Consider the following 27,877-nt stretch of genomic DNA (forward strand, 5'->3'; position numbering starts at 1 on the left):
CTGCTGAAGCAAAGAGGGAGCATAAAGGGGGGTGAAGACACACATTTGAAATAAAACAGACTCAAAGAGGAACAAAAGCAGGAATTAAGGTGCAAAAATTTGAGCTGCTTCTTTCATTTAATTTGAGAGTTTTACTTGCATTGCAGTTTATAAAAGGGAGTCACTGCAGTCAGTCCCCTCCTCATGTAGAGCACCCAAGCTGGAGTTGGGGTGGGACATGCAAATCCAGCCTGTGTGTGCGCCTGCCCCCTCTGAGGCAGCAGAGCAGCACACTCACTCACACAGACGACAGATTGCCTTGAGGGTTGAGCCTCGTCGCTGGGTTTCATGCACTCTTGCCTGTGTGTGTACATGGAGCTGAAACTTTAGACACACTCACGCTTGTCTCATCTTTTCCCTCTGTCCCCTCCTCCAGCACACCTTTATGTTGTTTGTCTTGCCCTCCATTCCCCCCCCCCTAACTCACTAGCTCACCCTCAGCTCTACTCTGTGCTGTCAGACCTTTGGATTTGTGTGAAAACTGTGACCACAAGATGCTGAAGATGCTGCTGCTGTTTGAGCTGCGTGCTCATTTCAGGGCCCACTGAGGAAGAGTTCAGGACTTCATATGCGATGGGGAACTGAAAAACTTGAAGCAACCACTTTTTCCAGCATTTTCACCGACAGATCCTTGCATTCCCAAGAGTTTGGAATTTATTAAGGTTTTTAAAGTGACAAACAGCAAGAAAACAAAAAAACAATGAGGACCAAGCTGTACCTGCTAACTGCACATCTCTTTCTGCTGGGAGTTTTCCTCTTTGTGGTGGACAGTAAAGGAACTTTTTATGGAGGCCAGATCAACCCTTTCTTTGGACACAGATACCACCTTTACAAAGCTGGAGTCAACCCTCAGCATTCACCAAACAAGCCCATGACTCGTCACAAGTAAGTCTTTTGGGAATGCTGCCACTAACATGCTCCCTCTTTCTCTTTCCGAGGATACGAAAAGTTGAGGAATCAAATATAAAGTGAAACTGTCTCATACTGTATATCCTTTGGAAAACTCATGTCACCAGTGAATAGTAGAAATGTGGTTTTACTTAGAGAATCGACTTGGTAACGGATCCCTGAATTGACGCTCTGTTTCTGTCTCACCCCCAAATCAGCTCTCTTCTGTGGTTCACACCTAAAACCATCTGTGGTGGGGGATAAACATTCTGGAGCAACAGAGGCATGTGCATTACATAAACAAAACCATAATTATGGTCTGTATGGTGCAGAGAGATGATGACAAGAATATTGGTTCCTCTGTGGATGTGGTTGGAATCAGTTAGAGTGACTGACAGTCCAGCTGGACACCCGCTGTCCAGGGAGTGGCACAACAAATCTGCCATTATTATGATGAAAACCATTAGACTTTTTTTTTTTTTTGGGAAGTAACATGTTTTCAATAAATCACATGTGAGCAAAAAGAGAAAAACAAACATATATATATATATATATATATATATATATATATATATATATATATATATATATATATATATATATATATATATATATATATATATATATATATATATATACATATATATATATATATATATATATATATATATATACACACACACAGAAATTTCTATGATACCACGGTCATACTGGTTTGGAGGAATAGCAGAGCACCAAGTCATCTGGATGATACAGGGAGACAGCTGAGAGATTAAACAGAGCTGTGTGGACATATTTTGTCTGGATGGAAATGGCTCTTTAGCCTGCAGGGCCCTTTCAGTTTTTCTTCCCCTTTTCTTATCCCCCATCTCTTTTGCTTGGTTTCTCAGGAGAGCTGTTATGTCTTTGGACAGCTCCCCAGCTACCTGCTGCTCTGCTCAAGCTCTCATCGGACTCTGTTGATTGTCCAGCCCTGCTTGCTTCTCCCCGAGCACTCTCCTCCACTCAGCATCTTCTCTGCGTGCACTGAACCTCTTTGGTTTTGTCTTTCACGTTTTCAAGTTAAAATACGATCCTCGTTTTTATGAGTAATCCTGATGTCCGATGAAGCTACACTGGGCGCCACAGGTTTCACATATTTGACTACTCGAGATATGCCTTTATGATTTATGAATGTGTATGTTGGCTAAAGCAAGCCAAATAGCCAAGAAGTATTTAGCTTGACAACAGCTGCTTCCAGTGCAAATTGACATTGTTTGGTTGAAAATGACATTTTATAGGCTACTATATGTCCGTATGGTGTTCAGTGCAAACTACCAAGGTGGGGTGCAGTAAAAATCTATATACAAAAATACCCAGCATGCTTTGTTAAAAAGTAAATTTCTCACATTTTGATTTTTTTGTGAAATTAAAGCTTCCCGGTTTGACAGTAATGCATAGAATTCTGGTTCAGAGCTAACCTGGAAAGCCAAGATTTTCCAACACGTTTTCTGCAACATGTTGGTGAAAAAACATCCCCGCTCAGGCATTAGGTCAATTTTAGATGAGAATATACAGAATTTTGTAGGAGTAAAAATATCTGAAAGCAAGGAAAAGTATAACCAAAATATCACCAAAATGGTTGATTCAAAGAGGTGAGGTCAACATTGGGAAGCATATTTATGATTTCACACAAAAACTTTGAAAAGAACAGTCAGTTTTTGTGATCCGAAAGAAAAAAGGGAACTCTGAAAATGCATGAGTAACACACATGTTAAAAAACAACTTCTAAAACAATTTTGCTCAAAGACAGAGGAAACGTTTTTCTAGAAAACAATGGGATCCATAGAACGTGTAACATATTTTAATCTTTAAAGAAGAAGTTTATGCTGGAAACCTACAATCACCAACCACTCCAAAACTGAGGCTTTAGTTTGACAACATGAAATTAAAAACTCAAACTCAACTTTGTCCTGTGACAGCATCAATTTCTCCAGGCATATAGACATCATAGTTTCACAGTTTAATTTATTTAATATGAAAGTAACTGAGCGCAGAATCCAAACCGTCCAGATTTCCATCCAGAGGGACTAGAAGCACAGAATAGAAATAACTTTCCTTGTCAGAACCCTAAAAAAAAACTGACAAAAGCTTTACTGTTCCAGCTATTTTTGGAGCGTATTATTGGTTTGGCATTTGGATAATTAGGAAGCTGACAAAACAGTTCAACCTGAGGATTTGGTTAATTCTGTTAAAAAAAAAAAAACTATTGTGTGCCTGTGACTTTTATTATTTTGTTGATACAAAAGGTCCTGACCTAGATGGGACTCAAAGACCTCAGGGGATGTGTCACCATCAGACCACCACTACAGATATATGAGCTGGGTTGTTGTCAGGCTGACCGGCCAGTGGAAACACAGTCTTAAAAATAACACGTGTGCATAAAACTGTGTGTCCCGGTCTATTTGTGCATGTGTCTACCTAGGATTTTACAAAATGAAAACCCATCTTCCACTTTCACGACAATAAACGTATTAAAAATGATCTGCTGTCAGTGCACCGTAGACATTTAGACGTCATTTTGAATTATCATCTATGTTTTGGCAGCAAAGCGAGTGATTTGATTTCACAGTCGTTTCTCCCTGTCAATGCAACCACTTGCTGCTGTGAAAAAAATATATTATCCTAAACTCAGCGACTGTGACATCTTAGACAGTTACAACACTGAACTGTCAGCGCTTTATTGCATAGAAGCCTATATTGTCCTTGGGGTAAACCTGGGGTTAAGAGATTCCACATTTCCATGTATTGGCACCAGGGTTATAATAAATTTGAGAAAGTGACGTTAAAATTACTTTCAGTCACACGTTTTTTAATCCCAGGACACAAAGGCATATCAGAACCATAGCTTGCATCACATAAGTAGATCTCTCATTGCACTTGGTACCACTGTAAAACAGGAGAAACACACTCATCATCAGGGGACGGGTTTTGTTTAACTCATAAGGGATCCCACCAGATGCCACGTCTAACCACTGATCAGATTTGAAATGTATCTGAAGGTTTCTCTGTGATGTATGAAACAGATATCAAGGGGTAAAGGTCAGTAAGCTGACAGAGGTTAGAGGTTCTTGTAAGTTTGTGAAGAGTGTCCAGTGGAATAGAGAAATGCAGCCAGTCTCCCGCTAAGAGTTAGACTAGGCGGTAAACACCACAGCTCCCTTTAACTCCAGTTATTTTGCAAACAGTTCTTTATTGGTAAATATATTTTTATTCTTACAGGCTATATGCAACAAAACTCATACAGACCCACTCCGATGAAAATTATGTTTTTTGTGTATTTCAAATGTTCTTGTGGTATTTTTATCATGATGAAGGACATATAGAAAAAAAATTAGGATCAAAATTGTATTTCTGAGTATTTCTGTATTTGAATCGAGGTGAATCAGGAGCAAAATGCCATTGGAAAAAGCTTGTAAGTTTGACCTCCCAGTTACTACAGAGGGCCAAAAGTTCCCTGCTACTCTCCATTCTGATGCATCCACTTGCAGACAAATAGATCTATGTACGTCTTTGTCTTCCTGTCTGAGCTGGCATATGGCTCAAAACTGTATGGCTGGATAGCTCCATATTGCTCACCATTTGTTAAGTTGGGGTTGTGAGGGGCTGTAAGCAAGCGGGAGAGCACGTAAACAGATCAATCATGGGAAGGGGGCGGGCTTATTCCATACCAGCAGTCCTACCCACAACTCAGAGGCGAATTTCTCATGAACTATTGGCGCCCTGCAGAAACTATGTCCTGGAAAACGACAGTTTTTTTTTTTTTTTGTTTTGGCAAAAATAACATAATCATGCCTAAAAGAACACTACTTGAAGTTTTAATGTAGTTTTTCTGTTCTCTTTCTACAATTGCCAATGTTGATGAGATAAATTTAAGTAAAGGATTCAATTCTTATCAAAAATTCTGTTATTGTCAGTTTTTCCTTCTCTCCTTTTGGAAGCATGCTTCCATGCATCATCCACTGTTGGATATTTGTTGTATTTATAGTGTTACACAGTGCTAGTGGTATAAGTACAATGAAGTTTAAATGAACCCTTCCAGATTTGTGCTGGTCTGCAGAGATACACGCAACACATGTGATCCAAAGACTGCATCTCTTCTTCTTCATCAATTTTTACATTTATCATTAGAGCCAAAAATGCAAAAATCTCAATTAAAGCACTTGGAAAAGAAACATGTATATGCCGTACATTTTCTTGATCTGGTGCTCTTCTCTCCGTTTCTGTTAAACTGCTCTGTTTTTTTACTGCATTTATCACATCAACCCACTCTGTTGAATTTCTGAAATTTTGTTTGTTTTTGCTTTTGTTTCTTACTTTTCTGTTTTTAATTTCCTAGGAACTACAGGTGGAAATGAGCTATTTTGCTATGACCAGACACAACAGATCTTTTCGTGTTTCACATGATCTATGGTCTTTTTACATTGTCCCTTGTTATAATTAAGTAAACTCCTAAAGTCTTATTTTGTTAAAAACTACTTCACTTTAAATAAATGAATAAAAGTTGAGCTAGCACTAACATAGACATTTGTAAGAACTGTTTTATCTTCATTTGCAATCATTTGACAAACCATTCAATTACTTATTTTAGTAGTCTCTTTTATTTGTAGCTGACTACTCACTTTTTACTCATTTTGAAATCTTTCCTTTTACAAAGTATTAGCAAGGAACCTAACGAATTGAACCATGGAGCAGAAAATCTTAAGAATACCTTGAGAGAAGCAGATTATGCTTTGGTAAATGCCTAAAGATTATGGTGTACAGCTGTGTTTCTCATTGTTGACATGCAATTAACTTTAGTTAACATGAATAAACAACCAAATTATTTCCCAAAAAATGAAGAATATGATTTTGAGTCATTAAAAACAGATGATTAAAAAAACACATTTTGTTTTTTGTGGTCTTTGGTAAATGATAACAGTTGAAAAATCCAGGTCCATTTAGCTGACAATCTGCTTTGGAGCTTCAATAATGAGGGCTGGCCTGGTTGACCTTTCCTTCGAATGACAGAGTGATCCCCCAGGTGTTTGAGCTGGGTTTATCTTTAACCTCAATCATTAGCCATCAGTAGCCTCAGTCTTCCCGGATCATGAAGATCAAAGACGTGCCAGCTGTCCGGAGATAGCCATCATTAAAAAAATCTATGAAGAAGCATTGTCCCTAGAGGACTTGATGCACCATATATAGTTGTGTACGGTCATATTTAAGATTGCACGTGTTGCTAAGAGCTGCAAACCTGTGATAAATCTGTCTCTAGCTGTGAAAAGTGGCCTGGGTTCAAACAGTCAGGCCCCCTGCAAGTAAGAGTGTGCTTACCAACGGGGAAGGGGGGCCATTTAATGCCATTGTGTCAAAACAAGAGAGATTTCTGAGGGCACCAGTGATAAACTGACTGAGAGGGGCTTCATGAAATATCAGAAAATGCATTATTGGAAACATGTACAAAAGCCTGACTGGTATGCAGTGATCGTTAAACAGAGATTAACTGCATTTCACACATTTTTAAGTAAAAGAGGAAACAAATTTATGAGAAGTGGGAAAGAAATTTAATGCAAGCTTAGAAAAGGGTGGAAGCTTAGTATTGACCAAAAGAAAAGTCTGCATGTGATGGGAATTCTACTTTTCTCAAGGGAGGCTATAAAACTGTAATGCTACGCTAGAAGTATTTGTTGTGGAAATAGACCAGGAGTCCAAAAATGCCATGTGCCAATGATGATGAAGACTAATTTGATAGAAGAGCAAGACACTTAGACTAAGTTAGCAGGTTCACAACCAGGATTTATCTGTGTGTAAGTGAGAACATTTTTTACTGAACACATATTTGGCTTTAAATCAGTCAGATCAGAGAAGAATGGGTGGTTTGTAAGGGGTGTGGGATCACTGGAAAAACACTTGTCCTTATTCAGGGTATTTTCTTTTAGTGTTCACAAGGAAAATATTTTGAAGCACAGCAAAAATTACAGAAAAAAAATGTGAAAAAGTGTTTTAAATAACTCTGGGAACATTTGTGGCAAAGGTCTTTTGTGGCAAAGGTCTCATTTTGTCCAGAACTAATGACATTTCCATCTACTCCACGTAACAAGAACAATGACCTGTGCACTGCACTTTAGATGAGAAACTGTGACAGATCTGGGGGAAGGATGGGAAGAACATTAAGCCAAAGTCAGTGCACCAGGCTGTTTCACAGATTTATTGATCAAGTCACCTGCAGTCCCTTGGTCATTGTCCTGGATAAAGCTATGCTTCAGGACTCTTGGAAGAGTAATGCTCTGACACTGAAATCGAACACAGGGACATTGAGTCTCTGTGGATCGAAACCATGGACGCAGTCTAAATTGAAGCCAACAGAAGTTACTTTTAGCACTATAATTGGGAGTAATTCATTACAAAAGTAACACATTACAGAAAATTATCACTTTTTGACTTATACAACCGGTGTGTGGCATTACTATTGAACTTTTTGTAATCAGAATCAAAAGGCTTACTGTCCAAAAGGTAACTGTTCAAAACAGAAAGGCTTTGATAAGGTGGAAAAATGGCACAAACAAAAATGTTTTCTGCTTGTTTTCAGTAACTTAATTAAATAATAATTAATTTAATCAAATTAAATTTAATTTAATTAAATTAACAAAAAAAAAGGAACAATTTCCATTTAAATTAATAAGACTCATTTTCTGATAGGCTTCATCCATTTTAATGTTTATGTTCCTAATGAGTATATCCGAAAAACACCAAATAACCACCCTTACGCCGGCTGTTGTAAAGAGGTAAAGCGCTCGGCCTCTGATTGGAGAATTTCAGGTTGCCTGCCCATGTGTTAAAGTGTCCTTGGGTATGACATTGAACCCCACACCATGGCAGTAGAGCTGCCATCAGTGTTTGAATGTGTGTGTGCATGAACAATCCTAGGCACTTTAACATTGGGAGTTGGGTCATCTAGACCCACTAGACACTGCTCTGAACCTTTTTTCTTCAATGATTTGTGATCTTCACTGGTGTCCATGGATAACATGAAATCTTTCCACCTTCATCCACCTTTGTCATGGTAATAACACGTCAATGTAAGGATGGGGTCATCTAAGATAGCACAAGGGTTAAAGTATACACCATTTACCATTTTTGGTAACTAAAAGGTACCGAATATTGGCATTGGGGGAAAATCATATGGCACGCAGGAGCCAGAATGTGTCCAAATTTGACTTGATTTATTGGTTTATTTCAAGCATAAATTATAGAATAATACAATAAAACATGACAAAACACAGATACAGTATATCAAATCTATTGTAGATATAAAGTTGATGTAAAACTGATTAGAAAATTGAGAAAAGTTAACAAAGATAAGAAGATAATGCCTTCTTGACAATGTAAAGTGCTCATAATACACTTTTCTGCAGTAATGTACTACGTGTACAAGTTTTATATAGTGTTTTATATACAAGGATTTTAAATCAAAGTCAAGCAGAGTTTGATTTTTTGCTTGAAAGGGTGTGGGAAGAAGCAAATTTAAACAATCCCACCCTTGTTGTGGTATTGCTTTTTAATTATATTTTCACAAAGTTGCTTTAATCTGATCCTTAAAATTTAAAGCAGCTTCTCCTTAAACTCAGAATAATTGTCAGAAAGTACAACTACATTTATTATTCTGACAAAAGCAAGACCTCCATTATTTTTCCTCTAAAGTTACATTTTCCCACCCTTTTCTTGCAGCGATTGTCACACATATGCTTCCGTTTAAAAATATTGGTCCAACACAATCAATGACAACACAATCGTCCCATAATCGATTCAGACCAATGACGCAGACCAATGAACTTTCCTGAAGTGAATACACCCTTGCAGTGTGAAAAAAACAAAAAAAGTTGGAACTTTTTTCCAGAAAAACACCCAAAAAAAAAAGAAATAAAAATTGGCACAACCCAGGTCGAGGTCCCCAGTCATCTGAGCCGTGTATTCCAAGATGACTGCACCCCTATGAAGTAAATATGGACTAAGTTACCCCAAATACTTAAACAACAGCTTCAGTTTTAGTTTTTATGAGTTGGGCAAATGCAACAAGACATCCATGGGAGATGTTTCTTAAAGCAAACAGCTGAGAAAAAGGAGATTTACACATCCTTTCTATGATTATAAAAACGTTGTAGCTTTGTGGTTAAATTAAGTATTATAATCTAGCAGTGGTGTGTTATGTTTCTTAGTGCCAGCTGTTTTAAAATGATGGCATAAAAATTTACAATTCCCTGAATATGAAAAGTTCTGACCATCTTTTATTTAAAAGTGCTTTAAAACACATCATTTGTTTTTATTCCTTTGAGCTTCCATCTCTTTGTGTCTCTCTTTTTCAGTAAAATAAGAAAATAAGATCTCTTATTTTTTCTTTCTTTTTGTATTTTTCTTGTGCCAGATCATATTGCTCATGACTTTGTTGTCTGAAAATAGCCAAATTAGCCATGCTTTCCTTCAGAAACATTTTCCCACATGCACAGCTGAAACAAGGTTCTCACTTAACCTGCAGCAGCCAAACACAATTGGGACAAAAACACTAAATGTTAATAGAGATTTTGCAGAGGAGAGGTGTTCACATTCAGAAATGATTAAAATCGTGCTTGTATAGTCTGCAAGGCTATAATCACCACCTTTCAAACTCAACATTCACTCTGTTAAAATCTGCTCTCGCATAGCAGATGAGTTGAACTGCTGTTGGCTTGACCGCCACCGTAGTGCCGAGCCCTTCACTCCCCTGTCTGTGAGACAGTAAGGTCCATACCTGCGTCTGTTGGTGAGAGCTGAGGAAACAGTGTGAGAAACAAAAACCCAGAAGGAGGTTTTTTTCTTTTTTTTGCATTTTCTCCAGCACATCTGGATTCCTGAGGTTTTCTTTCTTTGTATGCGAGTCTCAAGGCCTCTGGCTGTCTCCCAGATGTGCACCTGACGAACCAATATGTGAGCTCAGTTGTTGTTCCCTCCATTAATTGGTTTAAGAAGGGCAAATTACCCATCCACATATTTATCAATGCGTTTGTGCCAGGAAAAACAAAAAAACAAAAACACACACAAAACAAGGAATAAAAAAGAAAAAAAATTGGCTCTGTGCTCAAGGCAACAGATGACAACACAGGGAGAGATCACTGTAAAGACTCTCTGAAGGATATTAAAGAGTGTCTGCAGGTGGGGTCTGGAGAAATGACAGCTTAAAAAGCTAATTATTTGCTGCTGTACTGAAACATCACAACTATTTATTATTGTGAAATGATTTCTTGGGTGGGGATATGACAGAGAGTGGCGTGCAGTGCAGATTGTTGTCAAATAATGCTCATTTCCAGTTCATGCTTTCAAGGGTGGAAGGTAATCCAGTTGAAATCATGTGTGTGAGTTTAAAGTGCTTTCGGAGCTCCCATCATACCACATCAGTTCAGGTCATAACTGAATCTTCAATAACAGTTGGCAGCAGGTTGTCAGGTTGGGATGAAAGGAGCTCTTTATCCAGGTTACTGCCCTCTTTCCCTTTACTAGTACTAACATATGTTAACACTGGTGGTGTAGGGGTGCTCTCCAGAACTCTCACACATATCGGTGTTGCAGCTGACTGCAGGAGTGCTGATTTTTCTCAAAAATACTGACTGTCTTCCCTGTTAGCTCCATGAATTTTTTGAGTAAACCTTCTCCCCCCCATTTCCCCTCTGCACCGAACAGTACTCTTCATCCTGTAACAGCTGTGCAGAAATAGCACTGCATGTGCTGCTAAAAGCTCCCCGATGAACATGAGAAATGTCTAAAAACGTGAGCCCAAAGAGTTCGGATCGTTATTTCCTGTGCTGCATAGAGTCCAGAGGAAAAATTAACAGTCATTCTAGCCTTCCCGAATGTGAAGGAAGAACAGTAAACAGATTAAGTGCTGCTTGAGAGGGAAACCAAAGCTAGTAATGCATGTTGACATCACAGAAGCTGCAGTACTTAAATCAGATTAATCACATAAAGTTAAATAATGCAGACTTCCTGTGACTATTTACAACAACTCTTTACATTGGTAAAACCAGAGGACTTTCAAAAAAAATGTTTTTTTTAAATTATCCTTAAAAAAAAATCTTAAGACCTTTTCTAACATTAGGATGGAAAATCACTCAACATGACAGAATAAGATGTATATATTTAAGGGGATGACCAAAGTTAAGAGGAGCGATGTGAAGAAATGGAAAAATAAAGATTTTTTTGGTAAAAAAGGGCAAACCTTTTATTCTTTGCTTATGGAAGAAAAACAAAAACCCTTCAATAACATAAAGAAACACATATTAACCTCGAGTAACACTTTCTTCACTGACATCAATGTATAAAATGTTTGAGGCCATTTGAATATTTTGAAGTATTTGCACCTATATGAGTAAGGATGGGAAAGAGTCCACTGCTTTTTCTGGAACTACTTAAATCCTTGTGGGATGGTTAATGGAGAGCATTTAATACAGTACATAAAAAAAACGTCTGAAACAGATCTGTCTTTTACTTTTTTTAAATGCATTTATATCAATGCCAAAACAAGGATTAAAGTGCATTAAACCATTAAACCATTTTCTAGTGCTTTTTGACTTTGTACATTGTCACAATTAGAACCAATTCTTTCCATTGAGTTCACTTGAAAAGTCTTTGATGACATAAAATGTAGCAGGACAGAATGCTTTTAATCAACTTGCATGCTTGTGAATTTCAAATTTAATAATTACTTTGTTGCATCTGCAACCATGCAGTCATTGCCTTTCAGCTAAATCTAAGACATCTCTATAATGGCTGATCCAACATGCATACTTTGGAACTTGAACATCTCTCTTATTCATCCACAGAAACCACTGTGCCCACATGGTTCAGAAGAACGTCACATGTGTCATGCAGGACGGAGTGGCAACATTTGTGAAGGCTGAGTACACCACCAAGTGCATCTGGGGACAGAAATGTCCTGTTGTTGTGTAAGTAAACTGGACAACAAAACTCAAATGTTAAGTCTGGGTTGAATGAGTTCAGTTTTGAAATGTGAATGGGTAACAACTGCTCTGCCTTAACCTAAAACACAAGAAAAAGATCTGAGAAGAGAAGATCTGAGAAGAAAACTGTGCGTTAGTGCTGCCCTCTAGTGAGCTCATAATCCTCTGACACAAAAAAAGCCTCAACTTTTCATTTAAAATTTACACAATAACATGTTTTTGAGAATGATGACAATTTGCATAAGATTAAGGAGACATACAATAAAAACTTTAAATGTGTTTAAATAAAAAAACGGCACTTCTTGTCTAGTTCAGATTTCTAAGCTCTGCTCCACACTTTCCTTTTCCATTCTCGCAAGATTGACAAAGATTGATTTTTCTTCCATCAGATACAGGACGTTTTTCAAGCCTCTGTACAAGGTGGGCTTTAAGACGGTGACCGAGCTCGAGTGGAGATGTTGTCCGGGATATTCAGGAGAAACCTGCAGTGACAGACACCCCTCCCTGCCTGAAGTTACTGGAAGAGGCCAGCTAGATCCAGACAAACCCTTCCCAGGTGTGCCCACAGGACATGTGCCTTCAGTCAGTGGAAGACCCACACATGGTGAGAACAGAATTCTTACTGGGTAATCTTGCACACAAAAGAAATACTGGTTTCTTATTTCTATAAATTCTCTTTAGTCTAAAACAGGATTTCTGTTCTTCAAAGCAACCAGGCTTTTTAAAGTTTATCCAGATGTCTTTTTGCTGCTCTTCTGTGTAGATTCTCCAGTTGCAAACTGAAGGTTTGAAGAGTAGAAATCTTGTGACAACATGACTTATAACATTTTCAAAATGTTGTATATAGGCCCATTCTTCATTTTCCTAAATACTTTTACTCCTAATTAAAGGAAAGACATTTTTCATTTCAGGAGTGACTGGAGAACGCCTGAACCACATGGACAAAGACCTGCAACGTTTCAATCACAGTCTAAGAACCCTTAATGGGGTGGTAGCCAGCCTTGCAGACAGACTTAGCACTCTCAATGGATTTGGTGACTTAAAAAGCATAGTGACAGAAGTCCAAGGCAGACCCGTTCTTACCCCTGGCTTGACCTCTCATCTGGAGGAAATCTTAGATGATAAGCTAGCAAGGTTGAGGACAGAGATCTACAGTCACTTTGAGGATCGTCTGGACAGCCTGGAGAAACACTACAATGAGAAGATCCAGGTAGTGCAGAAGCAGTGTCATGTGGAGTGCTTGAATGGATGGGAGCAGATGCAGCAGCGACTGGATGGCACAGAAACCATTGGCAAAAAAGAGTCTGGGCCTTTGCCACATCAAATCCAGGGTTTAACTCTGACCGAGAGCTGCTGCGGACAGGTAAAAGAGGGCTTTTATGTAACCATGGTTACATTTTGTACAATACAGAAGAGATCACTAGAATTATGTTTCATCATAATAAAGATGATCACAAATGTTGCTCTTCTGATCTGACTTTTGATGAGAAAGTGACACTTTCATGTGATGCCATACATTTTTTTCCACATTTGTTCCACAATTGTTTTAAAAAGAAATTTTTGCAATTGCAGGTGAACAACTTGTCTGAGCAATTGCTGTGGCTGCAAAGGTCAGTCCAAGATCTGACAGGATCTCAAAGTCATCTGAAGACAACTCTCACTGAACAAAGGATCCACTCAGAGACCCATATCCAGACCCCCTTAGTGGACATAAAGGGTAAGCCCTTTACAAGTGGTGGCAGATCTGGTGGAGACATTGGATTTTCTGATAAGAACCAGTTGCACAATAATGCCAGCACTTCAAGTCTTCTGGATGGTCAAGTAATCCCTGCCCTGGAGACAGCCATTGAGTCCTTGAGGACAAAAGTGGAGGGAGACTTGAGTGGGATACAGAAACATTTGGTAGACTTAGAACATCTCTGCACATCCTCTTGTGGACTCTGCGCCCCACCAGCAGGTGGTGTCAGTGGCACTGTAGTAGAGGAGTGTCAGGAAATGGGGAAGAAAATGACAGATCGTCTGAACTTCCATTCCAATTGGCTGGACCGCCTTAACACCACCTTGAATAACTTGCTCATCCGGACTGAACAGGAAGCTACAGAGGGCACGGTTCAGGGAGAGATCACACTGCTTAAAGTCAATATCAACTCTGTGAACCGTACTCTGAAGGGCCTGAGAGACTCTTTAAGTTTTATTGCAACTGAAGTGGGCCATGCTAACTCATCATGGGAGCAGAGGGAACATCAGCTTGTCAACCAGTTGCAAGGACTCACCAAACTTATGGGGCATCAAGCCTCTCTCCTTGGAGCTGGCGAGAGGCGGCTGGCTCAGCTGAAGGAAGAGTTGGCATCCTTAAAAAGACAGTTGACCGGGGGGCTGCAGGGCTGCCGCAGCACCGCCATGGGCGTTCAGGAGGAAGTGAAGCATGTTGACAGCAGAGTGACCCAAGTGGAAGGGCAATGCAGCAACCTGCGGGACATGGTGGAGCACCTGGAGAGGATCAGAGCTGAGCTGGAGAGACATTCTGACACCTATCTGGCCCAGGTGAATGGCACCTTGACCACACATTCAGAACAGCTTGCAGAGCTGAGAAGAAGATCAAAGACTGAACAGCCAACCAAAAATTAGACCAGTGGCATTTGAACTATGGCGTTAGATAGAAAACCTTTGTGTATGTGTGCTTGTGATTAAACTAAAATAAATGCTCTTTTTCTGTGTACTTTCTTTTTTGAGTGCTACCTGCATGGATGCAGCCAATAAAAGCCATTTCCTATAAGCTACCTGCTCCAGGTTTCCTGGGTGTCTGCTTGATTTATCAGAGTGAAAAGTGGAAGACAAGGACATTTGGTTAAATAACCTAGCAACATTTGCCTTGCGTTTGAATGCACAGGGCATTTTACTCTGATTATAGTTCTTTTTTCATTTTTAGCTTTTTTTTAACTTATATAAATTGATAATGTAGTTTTTGGTAAATGTTTGAACTGGAACAACGATAAAAGCTAAAAATGCTGCTATGGGTTTCTCCTGATAAGCATCACCAGCATCCTCTGTGTGGACACTAGTTTGGCCTCTCGAGCAAGAAATGTATGTCAACTTGGTGCTATTTGTAATTTTTGGAAATTGCCTTTATTTACGAATTGCTTATTTACTGTAGCTTTGATTTGTAAATTGTCTTTTTTTCATTGCTGCACAAACGTGCAGAGAAGTTGATGACTCACCACTGGGGACAGTCTGAACATAATACTTGCTGTAAAGAAAGAAAATGGAAATTAAATGTCAAATACTCCACATTGATATTATGATGGATTACTTTTTTTAACTGGATATCAAACAAATTGAACAGCGCTATAAGGCTGGATTTCTTTCTTTTCATATTTAAATTTAGCTTTGAATTTATATTATTATAATTATTTTTCTTTTGAAAAAAACAACACATTACTACTAGTAAAAATCATATGTTGAAAAAAACATCTACAAGAGGAAATGAAGCATAAATAACACCAGTACCTTCATTTTATAACTTAAGACTGTTTGCTAGCCATTTTTTGTCTTAAATATTATCAGTAAGATTAAAAAACATAATAAATGGAGTAAAAGAAAAAAAGTCAGATTAGCATAAATGTAAAAATATGCAAAATGGGTGAAGACAGTGAAAATGAAGATGAAGACTTAACTGTGTCTAAGAAAAAAGACAGCAGAGCTTTATAAAACCGTTTTTTGCTCATTGGGTCCATTGATCTGCATGATGATCACTGGGTCATAAAATGGGTGCTCCTGCAACATAATGATAATGTAGCACAGCTAAAGCAAAGAGTAAAAAAATTGTAGTTAAATCTGTGAGCGAAAATTTAATATAGGAAAACATTAGACATAGACGTTACAAACAGTAAAGGCTCAGGGGACATAAGAAGTTGTGTAATGTGTTTGTGCTTGTGTGCTGCTTATATGTTCAGGTTATTGACCAACAGTAAAGGAAATAAGTATTTAATTTATTTTTTTTTATTTAACCTTTATTTACCAAAGAATTGTCAAATTGAGATTAAGAATCTCTTTTTCAAGGGAGTCCTGGATAGGGGTAAACAAATAAGTAGATTTTCCCAGTTAAAAACAAATTAACAGTCTGTCATCCTAATGTTTGGTCCATTTGAACAGTGAGAGATAAAATCGCAAAGAAGAAATCAAGAATTCGAGATCAAAGAATATATGGACATTTATTTGCTTTTCATTAAGGGAAATAAGTATTTGATGCCCCAGTAACCATTCTGGTTCACACACACACCAGTTAGACTCTCCCAATCGACACCTGAATTAAAGTCACCTGTTTGAACTATTCACCTGTAGAAAAGGCACCTGTCCACAGAAACAATCAGACCTGTACTAGTTAGGTAGTACCCCACTCCGACTCACACTCCAATGCAGTAGGTGGCGGCATTGCACCTTGTCATTGGTGCCTTCCACCATTTAAACCACAGGAAGAAGAACAGTCCGACTCGAAAGTCTCCAACATGGAAAACACTAAAGCGCTTTCAGTGGATTTAAGGGAGAAGATTGTCGACCTGAACAAGACCAGACTGGACTACAAAACCCCTGGAGGTTCAGGTGACAACTGTTGGTACAGATGTGACAAAATACAATAACTTGACCATCAAACAATCTATTGGTCAGGAGCTCCAAACTGTCAGGACTAGTTAACCCTCTGGCTGTCACTTCCTGTTTTATTTTGAAGTCATGTCTTTTCTGTCTTAATTTCCAGTTCCTGCTGTGTGATCTGCTTCCTCCCTAATGTGCTCCACCTGTGCCTCATTGTCTTCCCTATATAAGCAGTGCTTTTTCTCAAGCCAGTGCCAGATTGTCTTTCTTTCACTGTGAGCAATCCAGCCTTAATCTCTCCAGAGTTCTTAGAGCTTTTTGTTCCTGATTCATTCCTCTTTTGGATGGCCTCCTGAAATTATATTAAAGACTCTGATTCTGCCACTCCCTGACTTCACCATTGTGTCCGCCTGAGCTGCACCTGATACAAACAAGATTTTACCTGGTGGGGTTCCCATGATCATGAGAACGGTGATAGATAGGCTTAAAACAACACTGCAGAAGTTAGTTAATGATCTGGTGAACCTCAGTCACCTAGAAAACCATTGGTCATACTTTACACTGCAATGGTTGAACATTTCACAGTGCTGGCAATCTACTTTTCTAATGAAGATACATGTGCAGGCCTGCCTAACGTTTGCAAGTGAGGACCTTTGTAGATTTAGAGAGTGATTGGGAGGTGCTGTGGTCATGTGAGACCAAAATTAAGCTCTTTGGTATCACCTCAATCTATCATGTTTGAAGGAAGAGAAATGCTGCATATGACCCCAAGAACCCCATCTCTACTGTCAAACAGGGAGGTGACAACATTGTTTTTAAGGATGCTTTTCCGCACAGGGCTACTTCACCGTGTGGACGGGAGGACGGATGGAGCTAGGTACTGTCAAATACTGAGTGAAAACCTTCCCTCTGCCAGGAGGCTTAAATTGGGTGGTGGATAAGTCTTCCAACAGGATTATGACCCAAAATGTACAGCCAAGGCAACCAAGGAATGGCTGAATAATTAACATTTCAAGTTCATGGAGTGGCCCAGCCAGTCTCCAAACCTCAATCCTATAGTAAACCTACGGAGAGAGCTGAAGCTCAGTGTTGCCAAGCGACAACTACAAATCTTAATAATTTAGTCATTTTCAAAGAAGAGTTGACCAAAATTTCTCCTGATATGTGCAGAAACCTGCTCATGTACTAAAAGAAATGTCTGACCTCTGTGGCTGCTAATAAGGGTTTTGCAACAAAGTCTTTCCAGTAAGGGGTATCAGATACTTATTTCCCTTGATGAAATATAAACATACATTTACATTACTTCTATCAAGTCAATTTCTTGTTTTTTTTTTAGTGATTTTCTATGTCTCACTGTTCAAATGAACCCATCATTAGGATGACAGTCAATTTATTTTAGTGGGAAAACCCTACAAAATCAACAAGGGTTTACTTACTTATTTCCTCCACTTTATTTCCTCCATTTTGCTGATATTAATACCTCAGTGTTCAACTAAGTTTAGTCAGGAAAGAATAAATTAAATCCATTTGTATCTGCTGCCACAGAATAAGAATCTACATGTTTATTTATGACAGGTCTATTATTGTCTGCACTGTTTGGGTGTTTACTCAGCATCCTAGTTTTAGACTGAGGCTTGCCTCATTAATCCTCTATATGTCATCATGAAATAGCAACCAGATATATCCCATCATGCACTGCAGTCCATATGGATGGCAATAATTCAAGAAGTGGTAGCAAAACTGCCTCTGATCCAAAATAAACAAACAAATAACCCGAATCATTTTTAAAAAAAAGGACTTGGCCGCATGTCAGCTTTTCATAAAAAGTGTGAATGTTGCTTTTTCACAGGATTTTGGTCATATGAAAGATATCAGGTCATTGGGGAAAACTACTGGAACATATTATTGTTTTGCAGGGGCAGATATTCAATGAGAGTCAAGCTCAGGGGAATCGGCTGCAAAATGTTGTTCATGGTGCGTGCCAAAAATCCTGTCAGCAAGTCTTCTGTTTAGCATCAGCGCATGGTTTTCAAAGAAAAACATTTATAAGTCATGTGAATAGGGAAAAGAAATTTGAGAATAACGAAAGCCAAAGCTTGACACGAAGATAAGCGTGTTGGAACAAAAGCATTGAGAGGATAGAAAAGACAGAGGTTACAGGCAAGCACCAACATAGAAATGCCACGTGGGGAGAGGGGGGATGAAAAGGGAATTTCAAAATACTAAAGAAAATTTGAGTGTGAGAGGAAAATTTCAGGAAAAGGTGGGTTTAAAGATGCAGTCAGGAGAATGCTGTTAAGCAAAGTGGGGAAGAGGAGGATGGTGGCTGTTGGTGGAGGAAAAGATGGACGGAATGGTGACGAGAAGGAACAGAACGCAGGACAAAACAAAAGACTGTCATCAAGAAAAAGACCCTGGCAGTGTCAAGGAGGATAAATAAGTGAAAGCCAGTAGACATGTTTACACACTCCCTGTTTTTCCATCTATATGCCTTGGATCCTGACAATCTAGGCACAAAGGGGAGCTTCAGATCATACCCAAGATGCACAATCAAGCCTACTAAAACAGGCCAAGCAGCAGTGTTACATCTAAAACCCCAAGGCCTGATGGCAGCTGGGTTCACAACCATCCCTTAGGAAGCTGAAGTACACAAAGGAGTGTCCCGATGGTGACCTGAAGAAGAAGCAGGAGACGGGGGAGGGCGATAATGAAAGGATAGAGTATTAGAGAAAGAGAACAGATTTCTGGGATGGTAGGGGAGCAGTAAAAATGCTAGAATTGCAACAAATTATGTCACAAATGATTGTTGTTTTTGGCATCCTGGTGCGACACACACCTGACAGTTATTGCAAAAGTTGCTCTCTATTCAAAAACAATCCTAACACTGATCTTAAACCCTCACCAAAAGCAGTGGAGTGGTGGACACTAATGCACGCAAACCTATTACAGGATGCTAACGTCATTTGTGGGATGCTAATGCACAAACCACCAACGATAACTTTAAATGGGTACCATGGTCATATATATTATAAGGCTGTGCAGAAAAGGTTTGTGCATGTAAGAATGGGTTGCATCTGTAAAAATGGCGACAGTCTATCATTCTGCATGCATTTTGGACACCTGTGAATTAGGACCACAGCTACAGAATATCTGCATTTTTTGAAGATTTTCTTTTATCTCCACTTTGCAGACTAGCGAAAATGTTTTTCACACTCTAAAGCAGAGCAAAGCTGTCTTCCTTTATTCTACGGTATGACCAAGTTGCTCTGGTAGCTAACTGAAAACTACAGAGGGCTTTTCTCCTCCTGCTCTGTGGATGTGTGCTGTTGATTTTTGTATTATTGAAATCATGCTTTTTCTAGTTGGGTAATTTTGTTAAGTTTTCTTCTCTTCTGATCCCATTCATGATCTCACCTGGTTTTTATTTGGAATGAACACAGCTACTCATTGTTGAGTGTCCTTCAGCAAAGGCGGGTCAATAGTTTCATTTCACTAGTCAAGTCCTCTGTCTTGTAACTTTTTTCTTCCTTCCTGATTGTTTTGGTGTTTTAATTCACGCTTCACTTTTCATCAAGTTTCAATTCAGGTTTTGATCCTTTCTATTATTAAAAATGAAGGTTTTCTAACAACTTGCTCTGGTCTTCTCCATTTGTATGTTTTATGAACCATATTATGGATTACAGCAGAGAACTAACTCTGTTTAAAAACCTAGATTTTTGACAAAAAGGAAACTATTATAGTTTTCACAATGTAAAAATATTTATGTAGGTAAAGTAAGCACATTGTTTTTTGCCATTTTTTGTTTTTGTTTTCTGGGACTTGTCTGCGTTTTGATTGGACGGTCAGTGACAGCAAAATGACTTCTTCCTGGCACCTAGAAAGTTAGCATATGATTGCAAAGCCTAAAGTAATTGAGGTCCTTCACTGGCATCAACCTTTTACCTTTAGGATTGCATGGAAAAAACAATTTTAGAGGTACAATTTTTTTCTGCCAACATTTTTGACAGCAGACATGGCAAATAAACAAGGTAGAATTTCTAAATAATTTCATCTAAAACTGGACCTTCTTGCATCCTGTTGTGTGAGCTGATAAGTCCTAACATCCGATTTTGAGGGGAGTTGCTGTAAGTGGACATTTAAACCATACATTTATAAATTTTAATTAAAAAAAGTTTTTAAATTTGATGTTTACTTTAAATTTTTCTACCTTAGTCAAGCAGTTTTTCAGCTCAAGCCAAATATTATATTTTCAATAAATTCACTTTCAGCTTGCACTACCTTCACTCTTTCTTACTACTGCATTTCAGTTTATGTTTTAATCTGCTTCTTTGTCATTTCACTTTTAATTGCAGTTTTATTCAATTTTAATTTGTTTTCTATTTCAATGGTTTGGTACTTTCTATGTGCAAATGACAAAGGAGTAGAGTTTATTTTGTTGGGCACAACAATGTAATTATTGTATGTAACTTTAACATCTGTGCTGGGATGAAGCCATGTAAGGTTTGTAAGGCTCTGCTTTTCTTTCTTGTGTAAGAAAATTGTTTAAAATTTGATATTTTCTTTTTCTCATGTTATTCTGTGAAAGGTTTAAGAAAGGTCTGCAAAGGTAAAAGGCTTGTCCATGTGATTGGCCTTTTTTTTGTAAAGGGTGTGACACTACACTATTCTTCACCAGTGCAAGCTCCAAATTCAGTAATAAAACTCTGCTGTATTATTGATTCAATTTTGAAAAACCCTGGGAGGGAGAATTGCACTGAAACACACACACACACACTCAGGCCGTACACAAAGGCAAAGACACCATAGATGACATCAAGGCCTTTGAGTGGCACAACACTCAGGGGATAAATGCGGATGATTCACAACGGCTGTCTTTGTGTTCTACACTAGTGCCAAGAGAACTCTCATGGTTTTAAGAGCTGCCCTCTGTGTTTGTCTGGCAGCAAAGTGACACTGGTGTCAGCATACAAAAACCATGTTTTCCCCTTGGCTTCATTAGGATGAGGCTGGTCCCGCCGGCTCCTGCGCCTCTGCCAAAACTTTCTCAATGGACTAACAGCAGGAGTGTCAAGCAGAATTTATTCAAGACCAATAAAGTAGGTGTATTTATTTATTTTCTTAATTTCATTACAATAAATCTGTCAGACTTTTGTCTTATTTAGCACAACAGTATCTGAAATGCTGCTTGAATGTGTGTTACTGCCACAGAGCATTTCCCTTTCCAGGAGCGTAATCAAATCACCAGCCGTCACCTTTATTATCCAGCATAGATGTGCATTCAATGTGCTAAATGCCACAGGGTTGGTGCTGGACGGGTTCAATGAATCATAGTAAGCTCTGGTCAAAGCATCTCTGTTCTAATTTTACTTTCTTCTCAAATTCAGAACAAAAAGAATCTTTGTTGCAAGGCTCTCATGTGCACAGCAAACTGGGCACAGAACAGGAATTCAAAAAAAACAGAGGAATATACTTTCAAAATGGATTTTTGGAATGGAATTTTACTTTCAAAATGTGGATCACGAGAACTACAAGCCTGATGTCTGTGATTAAAAATAAACACAGTGAACTTTTGGGACAGTGGAAAACAGGAAGTGGTTGAGTTTGTATCTATGACAAAAATCGACAACTCTCTTATAATGATGCAGGTTTATTTCTAAAGAACTGAATATATTAAAAATGTTAATGAATATGTTGAAAATTCTTACAACAGATTTAAGTTTTCCTTTTCCCCTAAACAGAAAAAAGGAAGTAATATTTTTGCGTGTGGTTTCACACTATGCAGCAGTGGTTGTCTGTATAGAGCTGCAACCTAGCCGTGTCTGTGTTTCACATATTGCAGACTGAAGCTGTGTGCATCAAGAAAACATGCAAACCCCTTTACGCAGAAAGACATCCATGTTTACAAGTTTCATTTTATTGGAGTACTCTGACAATAACAATGATGGTATAAAAGAAAATGCCCATCATACAAATTTTAATAATCAAAAGATGATAGGCTGATACGCAAACAGATCCACATAAGGCTGACATCAAGTTTTGACAAGTGGCTTCAAATGGCTTCAATCAAGGAGAATGCCTCTCCTTACAATCAGAGAAAGTATAATTATATATATTTTGAATTTAGTTACCTCTACCCCTCTTTTCTTCTATGAAAAATAGTTGGAGGATGTGGGAGTGGGCTGTATCACTGGTTTGGGTGTGGGCGTTTCCTGATAATGAAGTAAAGTTCATTTTGGCTGTTGCTTTGCAGTGTTTTTCTAGTGTCATCCTCCCCACCTCCCGGCTAAAGAGACGAGCCATCTGGACTCAAGAAAACTGAACTTCCTATGGAATCTGAAAATGGATCTGACATATGAGTTCTCTCTGCTGCAGCCGTATGTTAGGAACAGAGGACGAGGGGAGGGGGCGTGGACTCTAAAACATCTCTGAGACTATGAGAGGAATTTAAAATTTATATGGTAAGACCTTTTATTTCGAAAAAAGTGCTTGGAAGCAGTGATGTAAAAACATTGATGTTCTTGTGTAAGCTCCGCGAGCACTCAAATGGCACACGATAAACCCCGAGCTACCCCCACCCCCCACCCCATCAGAAGCCTTGTTCTTTATGCTAGCATCTGTAGTGATTTAAGACCTTATAGAATTTCTAAAACACTACACACAACAACAATATTTACAATGATCTTTGTGTTGATATGCACTTTTTTTATCTCAATTTACATCTTTTTGCTTATAAAAAATAAAAACTTGAATGAAAAAACAACAAACAAACAATAAAAATAAAAAATAAAACACTGCAATAAATTACAAGCGTTAAGGCTGCCAGTCTTGTCAGATGCCCAAAGATTGGTCCCTTCATATAAACTGGCGCACCATCAATCAGGACAAGCGAGATTTTAATATGAGCAGCAATCTTGGTCAGGTTTGAGATGGGATGCATGATTTCCCAGCATGCTCTTTTCCTAAACTGAACTAAAATGATTGTAATCATTCAAAACCAAAGAGTGTGCTGACAGAAAGAGCATCTTTGCTGAAGTGTTGTGGGCTCATGAGCCCACTCATTCAATATCTGTTGAACACAGAGCCCAGTACCGACTTGGATAAAGGGATCACTTGCAGTCAAAATCTTCATCTTGGAACTCATAAAACCTAAAGCATTTGGCTTCTGTTACAGTTATGTTTAAGCCATCATTTAAAGCAACTGAACTTTTTCCAAAGAGAACTTACAGTGTGTTATGCGACTTTCAGGAACCACAGAAAGAACCTTTCTTTGTTCACAACCAGATTAAAATAATGTTCTTGGACGCATGGGTAAAAATGCAAAAACTTTTTAAGTTTAGATGGAGGAGAGTTAGACCTCTGAAACAGGTTCAGCCATTTCAATCGAACACACATGAAAATGAATGCTGCTACATTCGGACTTCCACCGAGCACCTCCCAAAAGACAGGAGAGGAGCGCGTGCACCCAGAGGGCTGCACAAAGATGGAACAAATGATGTTTGATGATCAGGCTATGAAGCAAACAAACTGTCAGTTGGATGTAATACATTATACTTCATATCAACTGTAAGTTGATACTCAAAAAGATGATATAAAAAGCAAGAGCTGAATATTTTTAAAGGATGTTTCAGCCTTTATTAAGTTAGACTGTCTCTGCTAAGCATGTAGAGCAGGTCCCACAGTGGGAGCTCTGCAAGGTCAGCATCGCTGATTATCAGTTAGTATGATGGAGGCAATCAGTGCAAGACAGAAAGAACCAGCATCCTTAACTCTTTGTTTGCTCTTCATGTGGTTGTCACACAAAATGGCCTCCTCCCAAGTGTCTGCTCAGAAGATTTCTACCAGCGGTCTAGCGTTCACGTGCAGTTCCATTTTATTGCAGCAGTCTGCTTGAGTCCTGATGAAGAAACTCGAGCCGGAATGAAACGGAACTGCAATGTTTTGACGGAACCGGACTTGACAATCCCACACAAAAACACACAGCTAGATTTCAGTGCATCTAACACAGAAGTTTGATACTTCTTCACAACAACTCCAAGACCTAAAAAAAAAAAAAAGAAAAACAATAAAGAAAATTAGTCCATCAAATAAATAGGATGAGGTCCAGCCTCGTTTCCTCTTGTTTCATTGTTGGAGTACAACAATTTTCTTTTTAACCAGCTAAATGTCTTCCAAAAGGATACATCTTAAGAAATGAATACAAGGCATACAAGATTTGTGTGAAATGAATTAGCTGCATGATCAGAGAACTGACAGTGTGGAGACTGGGTCTCCGTGAAATTTTTAGTAGTAACTACATTTAAATATTGGAACATTTGGTCAAAAAAAATAAACACTGCAGAATACACAAATCGGAGAGGTTGCTTTGGGATATCAAAAAAAGTTAGTCAGCAAACCACTCAACATAAAATTCTGTGAAGATTGCTATTTTAAAGGAGGAACTTGCCAGTCAAAGCCTTCACAAAGCTGATCTGAGGTTTTCACCAACAGATAACTGATCTGCTTATCTCCTAAAACACACAAAAAAACAGGAACCAAGCAGGGGAGGGCTGGCTAGCACTACTGCAAACACTACATCGTTTTGTGCTCAAACAACGTAAAAAAATTGAATGACAATAAAGCAAAAGCTTTTGTAAACTCCAGTGACAGCAATCAAGTAATTTCTACCACACGTTCTCCTCTGTAAAAATGAAAGACGAGTAAACATTAAAGACACAAACACAGACGTACAGCCAGTTTCCTCTCCCTGGACTAAATCGCACGCTGGACACACACAAGAAAGATCTGCACTCAGTGTTGGAGATTAAGAGACAAAGTCTCCTGCAGGTCACCACCATAACCTCGCACTGGCAATGAGATGCACACAGGCTATTTGCATAGCTGACCCTCACTTGCACGCAAAGGAACACAGAGACGCGAATGAATTCTGGAAAGGGCAGCACTTTGCTTAGGCAAAGTTAAGCTGAATGTGAAGTTTGCATATGCAGTCACTCCTTCTTTGTAATCCAGTAGGGGGTAAGCTAGCACCCATGCTATTGCATCTGTACAGTAAGGAAGTCGGGGCTGATTTCTGCTGTCTTATATTGCAGCTTATTGCTAACAGGATGAGCATTGCACTCCAACACACAGCCAGAACATTCAGTGCATCTATGCAAACACAAACATCACAGTCTTTCAATGGTACATTTAAAGAACTAAACGCGGATGAAGAGATAGATCAGGATTTCTCATTCTTTCAACTTAGAATAATCTATTTTACTTACATATATCCTCTTATTAAACTATATTAATTGCAGATTTGGCATACCTTATGCAGAACCTGCTGCACTTTGAAGTTGCTTTGTGTTGGTGTGTGGTTGCATGCAAATCTTTTTCACAAGTTCACTGCATTCCAGAAATAAGAAGTGCAAGAGGAGGGAAAAAAAAAATCAAGGCCTTAGGATCATGTCAGCATATGTAAGTCATACTCGTGCATGCGTGCGTGGCGTGCACATGCCCTTAGATGAGCATGTTTGTCATAGCCGTTCTTTATAATCAAGCAGTATGGGGGGCAGCGTTGGCCATAGACACAGTTAGAAAAGCAACTGGATGATATGGATTCTGAAGGCCAAAATGGTGCAAAAGGCATGTGGAGACCTAAGTGTAAATAAGCACAGATGAGTCATGAATGGTGGCACACGGAAGTGCAGTATTAATCCCTATTTTCTTAGACGGTTAATCAAACGTACAAATTTGAGTCTCCGTTCATCTTTTTTTTTTTCTGTATACAAACAACATAAAACATCAAAACAAAGCCTAAGAAAAAAAAAACAAAAAAACAAACAACTAAATAGTTCTAAGCAGTGCTGCAACTATGAGATATGGCTCATGTCCCAGAGGACTTTGATTCCCAGGTGTTTTGCAGTCCAGCTCTGTCTGCGTCAGTAGTCAGCTACCGGTGCAAGCTTTCTGCTCAGGCTGACTGTGATGTTGGTGTAGAGAGGCCTTCTAGAGATTAGGGGGGAGTAGTTTAAGTTGTTGAGACCGTCCACTTTCTGTCTCTCTTTAGAGTGGCGTAGTAGGCTATACCTGCAAACACAAACAATCACTTAGGAGTGGGAAACACAATGAGAAAACCGCTCTATGACTTCCATAAACAAGCAAGAGTGGCTTTTGAGAATTTGTTAACAATGAGCAAAAGCTTGTTTCATTATATTGGATGAAACATGGGATAATTTGGCAGGCTGTGTTACTGCCTGTGGTTTAGCCACAAGCAAATGCACTCAACATGAGTTATCTTTTGAGGACAACCCCTTAAAAAGTGTCTCACCCCACTATAAATCATGGGACTATGTATCAAGCAGAGTTATTTTTGAATCAAATTTTTAGTATTTTTTCCTACCCGGCAGGCTTTTTCTTTCTTTCTTTTCTGACAAAATCCAAGAAATATTAATTCCTGGAGCGACTTTAAATCACTTAAGAATTTAGCTCCGATGCATAAAAGCACATCACATGCAAAGTCTTTTTAAAGAGTTGAAATTCTCAAAGTCACAGCCTTTCATGTGACTGGCTTACATCACATGAGCTTAAGCCTCCTTGCAATTATCAGCTCCTTCTTTCGACTAAAAGCCTGTGTGTGTGTGTGTTTGTCTGTGTGACACTAATACACTAACCTTCCAAGAAACTGCACTTCTCCACGATGGTGATGTGGAATGGACATGTAGCGTCCCTGTTCTCCATGCGGTCTGCTTACTGTGTAATTAGCAAACTGGACCCTGTGCAAACAGTTAACGTGCTCGTTAATTTACTAAATACTCAATCTAGTTGCAAAATTTTGCAGTGATGGCCCTCCTTGTGACAGGTTTTAGAAAAGTACCGGGCTGACAGATATCATGATGTACTGGGGGTATTTGCAATTACAATCGGGGTAACTCCATACAAAAAAGGATTATGTCTTACAAGTGGAAGCAAATCCATAAACCAATCACGGAGCGGCAGGAGAGTATATCAAAAGCCCAGTGTGTGTACAGCTGGCTATGAGTGGTGTAGGTGGGGGAAAAACTGAGGCCCGGGCTAGTGGAAGAAAAATAATGAGAACAATAGCCTGCTATGTGCCAACTGGACGCACTCATCTCATAGATACGCTGAAAAGTCAACAATAGAGTCGGTCTTCAGCTACTGCTCCACCAGAGAGGCACATGTGTGTAGGTGTGTATGTGTTAACCTCACCTGTTCCAGAGGTCATCGTCCTCTCCTCCCCAACCCCAGAACGCATTAGGAAATCCATTAATCTTTTTGAACTGCTTCACCGTCAGGCCACTGACACCGCCAAAGAACTCATGATACGGAAGCCTTGCGGGGACAGAAACACCATC

The 27,877-nt window shown here is 38.9% G+C and overlaps 2 protein-coding genes across 2 annotated transcripts in view; one reads left to right on the forward strand and one right to left on the reverse strand.

Annotated features, from left to right (window-relative positions):
• Positions 1 to 261: 261 nt before the first annotated feature.
• Positions 262 to 15,224, forward strand: emilin3b (elastin microfibril interfacer 3b). The gene is made up of 5 exons (XM_004070755.5): positions 262 to 924; positions 11,799 to 11,921; positions 12,326 to 12,540; positions 12,848 to 13,299; positions 13,509 to 15,224. The coding sequence occupies exons 1-5, from the start codon at positions 740 to 742 to the stop codon at positions 14,562 to 14,564; spliced, it is 2,031 nt and encodes a 676-aa protein (XP_004070803.1). The 5' UTR covers positions 262 to 739; the 3' UTR covers positions 14,565 to 15,224.
• Positions 15,225 to 22,424: 7,200 nt separating this feature from the next.
• Positions 22,425 to 27,877, reverse strand: part of b4galt5 (UDP-Gal:betaGlcNAc beta 1,4- galactosyltransferase, polypeptide 5) — a 28,405-nt gene continuing 22,952 nt past the window's right edge. Inside the window, exons 7-9 of the mRNA XM_023956660.2 lie at positions 27,732 to 27,854; positions 27,176 to 27,277; positions 22,425 to 26,591 (exon numbers count right to left, since the gene is read on the reverse strand). Coding sequence (XP_023812428.1) covers positions 26,444 to 26,591; positions 27,176 to 27,277; positions 27,732 to 27,854 — 373 coding nt within the window. The 3' untranslated portion in view covers positions 22,425 to 26,443. The remainder of the gene's footprint in view (positions 26,592 to 27,175; positions 27,278 to 27,731; positions 27,855 to 27,877) is intronic.

The sequence above is a fragment of the Oryzias latipes genome, chromosome 7 (assembly GCF_053564925.1).
Source record: "Oryzias latipes strain Hd-rR chromosome 7, Olatipes_Hd-rR_3.1".
Classification (NCBI taxonomy): domain Eukaryota; kingdom Metazoa; phylum Chordata; class Actinopteri; order Beloniformes; family Adrianichthyidae; genus Oryzias; species Oryzias latipes.